This window comes from Paramisgurnus dabryanus, chromosome 8, assembly GCF_030506205.2.
Source record: "Paramisgurnus dabryanus chromosome 8, PD_genome_1.1, whole genome shotgun sequence".
Classification (NCBI taxonomy): domain Eukaryota; kingdom Metazoa; phylum Chordata; class Actinopteri; order Cypriniformes; family Cobitidae; genus Paramisgurnus; species Paramisgurnus dabryanus.
The window spans coordinates 26,710,186-26,717,546 of NC_133344.1; the positions used below are offsets into that span (position 1 = coordinate 26,710,186).

A 7,361-nucleotide genomic window follows, 5' to 3' on the forward strand; every position below is an offset into this window, starting at 1 on the left:
TTAAAGTTAATGGGAGAAATGTCTTGTCACATCGTGTGGACGATTAACACTTGGAAAGAGGAATATAAACACTCGTTTTTTTCTGGAGCTATATCTTTTATCAGAACGCGAAAACACCGTGGAACTGCAGGTAAGCACCGCAGCTTTTAAATGTGGACATTGATCATTTACTTTATCGTGATGTGACTATTAAAACATGTTATGAGATATCGCCACTGGTATATTTATAAGCAGCATGCAAAAACATCTCTCTGACACTTATAAAAAACCATTTTGTATAGCACTGACAAGAACAAAGTTTAATAATAATAATCGAGTGCTCGTATCGCGTTAAGAATAAATGAGAAAGCAATAGTAACGTTATACAAGTATAGTTTTATTAACTTTTACCTCGCGCCAAAACAATAACAACACAAAAGACACTAAATATGAATAAAAAAACAAGTAATCGTTTGATCATGACACCACATACTGCTGATTTGATCTCATTTTGACGATCATAAACAAACAAGGCCAACATGAGAGCCAGGGTATCTCTGTCAGAGATGTAGCCCAGAGAGGGCGGTGGTCAGCGGGGCGAGTGAACACTCACGTCCGCTCATGCTTTGGTTCTCATTCGTACCGAATCTCAGTAAGCACTCGTTCAAACAGGCGCTATCTTTACTAATCGACTGCAGATTTAAATATAATACATGTACATTCTCGACTAAACTAATCTTAAAACTACACTTTGTGACCAAGAAACGGTAATATAAAGAAACGTTTTTTCCGTCCATTGAGTTGTTATGAGCTTCAAAGCAGCCGAAAGTTTTACCTGTCATTCTGGCCGCCCTCAAATCCGTGGCGGAAGAAGTAGTTCTCAAACAAAGAGGCTTTTAAAATAACTCCGTTGTTGTTTTTTAGTTTTCGTTTTTCAAACGTGTGCCGTCGAACTGTTGTATAAAAGCAATATCGCTCTCGGAGTCGTGTGATATAGCTCTATATCATCACGGCTGTGATTGCCTCCGGCACTCGGCCTACGGCCTCGTGCCTCTGGCCTAATCACAGCCGTGATGATATAGAGCTATATCACACTCCTACTCGAGCGATATTGCTTAATTATATTTCTCTAAAATATATTACAGTGATCAAGACTATTGATCAAAAACTGATACATCTCCAATTTCCAAACCTCCAGGTTGACATCTTTTGTCCTGAGGTCTTTTGGCAAAGCACAGAAGTACATATACATTGATCCAGATGTTATTAAAAGTGCAAAGGATTGGTTAATAAGTAGGCGCAGTACAGATGGTTGTTTTATTCAACAAGGAAGTTTGTTCAACAACAGAATGAAGGTACGTGATTAAAGATTTTCATGATAAATTTACTACAGTATGTCGCTTTATTTGCTTCTGTGTCTCTACAGGGTGGAGTAAATGATAATATAACCATGACTGCTTACATCACCGCATCATTACTTGAACTGGAAACTCCAGTCACAGTAAGTACATCAACAGACATCATAGTATAAACTATTAGATGAATGACACTCACATCTGCTGTTTATCTGTTTGTGTTTCAGGATCCTGTGGTCGCTCAAGGTTTGTCCTGTTTGAGGTCCATCATTGGGAATCTTAAAAACACTTACAGCACTGCGCTGCTTGCCTACACTTTCAGTCTGGCGAATGACACGGACACCAGACAGCAGCTTTTAAAGGAACTGGAAAATCTTGCCATTTCAGAAGGTAAAGACATTCGTGTATTCTTGAATGTCAACAATATCTGTTGTTTTATCTGTTGTTTATTCACATCACTTTGGTTCTAAAGGGTCTCAGCTTCACTGGTCTCAGTCAGGATCTGTTGATGATTCTGGTTCTCTGTCAGTGGAGATCAGCTCATATGTTCTGCTAGCTGTTCTCACTTCAGATTCAGTCACTACAGTTGAGCTGGGTTATGCTAACAGGATCGTCAGCTGGCTTGTCAAGCAGCAGAACGCCTATGGAGGATTCTCATCTACACAGGTTAATCATACTAATGAAAATGAAGTAATCTTAGTGAACATCTGTTTATTTTATTACCCAGAATGCATTTCCATGTTTTGATGTTATCAGGACACAGTTGTGGCTCTTCAGGCTTTGTCTTTGTACGCCACCAAAGTCTTCAGCTCTGATGGTTTCAGTACAGTGACGGTTCAGTCAGCAGGAGACTCTCACAACTTTGATGTGAATCAGGACAACAAGTTACTGTATCAGGAGAAGAAACTGACCAATGTTCCTGGCAAATACAGTATTGAAGTGAAAGGCTCGACCTGTGTGTCTGTGCAGGTCAGAAACTTCTGGTACATCTTAGCATTAATAAAAACACTTGGCATATCTCTGTGGTTTAACAAACTGTATGTGTGATGATTTATGAATTAGTTTGTGTTTGTATTGATTCTTTATTTCTTTCTCTCAGATGGCTCTGTTTTACAACATTCCCACTCCCAGTGAAGATAAAACATTGACCGTTGAAGCCACGCTTGAGGCTGATTGCCAAAAATCAATCGCACAACCAAACAATTTGAAATTTACAGTCAAGTATGAACACTTCTGAGTAACAATAGACATGATTATGGCTTTAGTTTGTCCAGCAGACACATCTGAATAGCTAATTTCTCTTACAAATTAATGCAAAATGAGCTCAAACTGGTCTGTGTTTGACCTACAAATATTTCATCATTAATACCCAAATAACTTATAATATGAAGTGAAATTACATATCTCTAAAACTAAAGAGAAATTTGATGACAGAAACATAATGAATGATAGAAACTCTGATGTGTTAGTTTTACTAATTTTAAATTGCACACTTTTTCCTACTTAAATTGTATTTTTTGTAATTATTTGAGGTATTCAAGAAACCAACCTTAAGTTATTTATTTATTTTTGCAGATATAATGGTCCAGAGGAAACTACTAACATGGTCATTGTGGATATTAAGCTCTTATCAGGATTCACAGCTGACACATCATTGGTGGGTTTAAGTTTTTAAAGTGATGAATCACAAACTTGTTTTTTGAACTCTGATGTCTCTGCATTTTCACACTTAAGAACAGTAACACAATAACTTTAGAGGTAAGTCTTGACAATATCTTTAATTACTTTAATAAATTTCCCTCACAGACGTTTGCACCACTTGTGGAGCGGGTGGATACTAAAGATGATCATGTCCTTGTATATTTGAAGGAGGTGAGAGAATGACACTTGTATTTTGTAATTATTAATATAATTTATCCATAAATATTTTAGCTATAATGCCAATGACTGAGAGTTTGTCTTCTTCTGTTGATCCTCCTGCAGGTTCCAAAAAATATCCCTATGAATTATGAGATACAATTAAAACAGATTCTTCCAGTCAAGAACCTCAAGCCAGCTGTGATCAAAGTCTATGATTATTACCAAACAAGTAAGATTAGATATACCACTATTGCTCACTGACATGCAACATTTAATTCATTTGAAAGTGTACTGTACAAGTATTTATATAACATTTTGTAAATTGCTGTGATTATCTGTGATACATTTTATGTTTTCTTCAGGTGATCAGTCAGAGACCGAGTACTCCTTCCCATGTGAATAATGCAGCTCATTGCCCCCTTGGATGAATTTCAAGTTGAAACTAAAATTATATTTTATGTATTCAGTTTGTTTGTTCTTTATTCTAAACAAAAATAAAGTTTTACTACATAAAAGTGTTAAAGTCTTTTGTTTGGGTTTTTTTGGTCTAGAATGTCTTACACAACCTCAACCCCATGGGCCAAAACTTAAATAAATCTCAGAAATCTGATTTTGTCAACATCTCAATGTCTAAGACTAAGACTAGAAATTAAATGCACTGAATGTTAGGTTACTTATTTTGCTCAAGACAATTACGGTTGTGGCTAGAAGGGATACGGCTATGCCAAAATTGCATGAAATCTCACTGGATGAGTCCTGTTTTTCATCCTAATCCTACCCCCAAACCTAACTCTAAACTCAATATCTCTAAACTCTAAGCTGTATCCCCTATAGGCAGAACTGACAACTACCTGTTTAAATCCTTTCGTCATACTGAAGTCCAAGTTATAGTCGTCTATAGTTTCTATGCCTTAGCTACACTGTAGGCTATGTGTTGCTCTGCGTAACCTGACATGCACCTCGCCAAAATTTTAACAGCGTGTCCATGGGGACGACAAGTGCTGTGAGTGGTCCAATACTAAAAACCCTCCTGTCATGAAAAAATCATCTACATCCTAAGTATTTCCGTTTGCAATGGAGCTAAGGAGTGATTTAACAAAAATCTGTGTCTATTTACTTTCATCACTGCTGGTCTTCTCAAAACATACACAACAAGCTGTTTCTTCTTTGTTTGTGGGTTTACTGGCCAAGCTGCTTCTTCTTTGGCGATTGAGCTGCAACTGTGGTCACACGTGTGGATACTGCCTACCAGCCGTCTTGCATGTGTGTTTGCACATCGACAAGGACGACTTAAAACCGACACATAGCCTACGCTTTGCAGCTATGCCGTACAGTAAACTTGGTTTCTAACCACAGGTAGTCTGGTCAGAATTATTGGCACCCTTGTATGAATAAAGAAGCATAAACAAATCTGCATTGTTAGTTATTTTGATCTTTCATTAAAAAATGAACACTAAGCAGTGGCGGTTCTAGAAAAATTTCACTAGTGGGGCCAAGGAGGGGCCAGTGTTTTACCAGAGGGGCACATAAAAAATGGCAAGAAATTATATTTAAACATTATAGGGGTGGTTACAGGAATTAGTTTAAGACAGGACTAGGCCTTAGTTTAATTAGGAAATATAACTAGTTTTGACAAACATGCCTTACTAAAAACATTACTTGTGTGCATTTTGAATCAAAACAAAGGGCACTGATTTATTTTAAGATGGCATTGCAAGTTGTTTTCAGTTTGGACAGCTCTTACATTTATTTTAGTCTAGGACTACTCTCAGTCCCTGGGCCAATCTTTCAGTTTACACAGCAGAATTACTAGCAATTTTTAATGCTTTGTCCTGGGTTGAGAGTAATAGACCTAGGAATGGGGTTGTGGTTGCTTCAGATTCAGTATCTGCATTGATGAGCATTCAAGATGCCATGTCTCAATCAAGGCAAGACATTGTTTTAGAAATTGTACAGTTGATAAGTAGATCATTAAATTCTGAAATAACTGTCAGTTTTCTATAGGTTCCAGCCCATTTAGGAGTGCGGGGGAATGAATTAGCTGATAAGAACGCAAAGGAGGCATGTGAATCTCTTGAAATTACAATGAATATAAGTCATAGTAAGTCTGAAATTAAAACCATAATCAAATCAAAGTATAAGGGAAAATGGCAAACTGAATGGGATAATGCTATTTCTGGTAGAAAATTTTACAGTATCCAAAAGTTTGTGGGCGGAGCAAGACCAACTAATAGATCTACTCATGAAGAAAACATTATCTCTAGGGGTGAGGTTTGGACACACTGGTTTGGCTAGTAATTTATTTCTTTTAAAAAAACATGCTGATGGAAAGTGTAGTGTTTGTGATGCTGATGAGACTGTAGAACATGTTATAGAACATTGTATTAAGTTTAACCAGGAGAGACAGCAATTAATTCAAGAGATGGAGATAGAAAGTGAACAATTAAAAACAAAAGTAGTTCTTCAGAAAAGATCAAGTGAAGTTTGTTTTAGGTATTTGTTAAATTTTTTGGAAGAAACGGGTCTGATTAGGAGAATATAGGTCCTATATATATATATATATATATATTTTTTTTTTTTTAAGCTAGTGTTAAACATATCCAGACTCACACTCCATTTCGGTAGGTGGCGGTAATGCTTCCAAAAGTTGTTTGCCATCCGCCATAAAAAGGAAAGAAGAAGAAGAAATCCTGGGGCCATGGGCGGGCTTTAGGGGGCCGGGCCCGCCCTGTGAGTCACCAGTGCCCGCCCTGGACGAACCTGCGGTCTCCCTTCACCTGTTCACCAGCTCCATGTTTTTATCAATAGTCCACTGTTATTAATTAAAAGTTATTGTTTTGTACATATATAACTCCAGGGGCCCGTTTCAATAAGGAGGTTCAATCAACTCGGAGTTTAAACTTGAACTCTGGAGTTGACTTACTCTGAGATAGGAAACTCTGAGTTTTCGGTTACAGAACAGCTGATCTGAGTTAGTTCAATCGACTCTGAGTAGGTTGACTCTGAGTTAAGCGCGTGCACAGCCACAATGAAAAGCCATCATCAATGGAGCTCAGATATTACAATTTACCATGGCAACAGCACGTGACAAAGAGGTCTTAATCCTTTTTACTACTAAAACTGAAAGTGTTGCTGCAAGTGTACAGCAACTAGGAGCATATATTTTAAAGAAAAGAGTTGTTTTTGGAAATTGCTACTCTAGTAAATGCGTACATTTAATTTTTCATCACAGTTAAAATATCCGAAGTAAATAAACTGAGGACTGTACGGTATTATATTCATTTTCATGCGGATGCAATCCCATGGACAAAAATATGACAGCAGCTCAGCTAAAAATGCAATTAAGCATAATACTTTGGCATTAAAGGCTACGAACTTTACAAATGTTTGTCATGAATAAAACAGGAATTTGCCGAGATGGGATTCGAACTCAGATCGCCGACAGTACGTCTGCCCTGCCCACTGCACACAGCACTACCCACTAGACCAGCGATAATGACGAGTGGATTCATAAGAAATGCCAAGACAACTGTTTAGATGTAAGAGCACCACAAAGACTGATATTAGTCATATAAGGATATTTAGATATCTAAAATGACTGCAAAAAACAATAATTTTGCTCACATAAATGTAAGTGGATATGATAAAAAACCACTCGGGGTCTCAAAATCAAAAACTCGCGACATAAATGTAACTTCCTACAAATGAATGCAACATCATCATCTACAGGATTCTCTATAAAAGTACATGACATTTTAGGGCCCTATTTTAACGATCTAAGTGCATTGTCTAAAGCGCACAGCGCAACGTCTAAATGGGCGTGTCCGAATCCACTTTTGCTAATTTAACGACGGGAAAAGTGGTTTGTGCGCCGAGCGCATGGTCGAAAAGGGTTGGTCCTGTTGTAATGGGAGTATTTTGGGCGTAACGTGCAGTAAACCAATGAGAGTCACAGCTCTCATCCCCTTTAAAAGCAAGTTGCTGGCGCTATGTCTAATCCCTATTTAGATGATGGACTTTGTAAACTAAAAAACTAAGTGGAGGAAGAAGATCCCCAGTTTAAGATTAATGTTAAATAATTGTGTTGTTTTCACTTGTATTGAAATTGTTAATTTTTTTATTAAAACCTTTTAAACCTGTTTTCTTTTAGTCATGGAAGTAAAAAAG

The 7,361-nt window shown here is 37.3% G+C and overlaps 1 protein-coding gene across 3 annotated transcripts in view; it reads left to right on the forward strand.

Annotated features, from left to right (window-relative positions):
* Nucleotides 1–3,709, forward strand: part of LOC135771154 (alpha-2-macroglobulin-like) — a 68,254-nt gene extending 64,545 nt beyond the window's left edge. For 2 of the 3 annotated variants that reach the window (XM_065281259.2, XM_065281260.2), the window contains exons 25-34: nt 1,178–1,334; nt 1,406–1,480; nt 1,562–1,724; nt 1,807–2,000; nt 2,091–2,303; nt 2,434–2,555; nt 2,910–2,991; nt 3,141–3,206; nt 3,318–3,423; nt 3,557–3,709. In XM_065281259.2, the coding sequence (XP_065137331.1) occupies nt 1,178–1,334; nt 1,406–1,480; nt 1,562–1,724; nt 1,807–2,000; nt 2,091–2,303; nt 2,434–2,555; nt 2,910–2,991; nt 3,141–3,206; nt 3,318–3,423; nt 3,557–3,597 (1,219 nt within the window). In that variant the 3' untranslated portion in view covers nt 3,598–3,709. The remainder of the gene's footprint in view (nt 1–1,177; nt 1,335–1,405; nt 1,481–1,561; nt 1,725–1,806; nt 2,001–2,090; nt 2,304–2,433; nt 2,556–2,909; nt 2,992–3,140; nt 3,207–3,317; nt 3,424–3,556) is intronic. The other variant, XM_065281262.2, reaches the window with a different exon arrangement.
* Nucleotides 3,710–7,361: the final 3,652 nt, after the last annotated feature.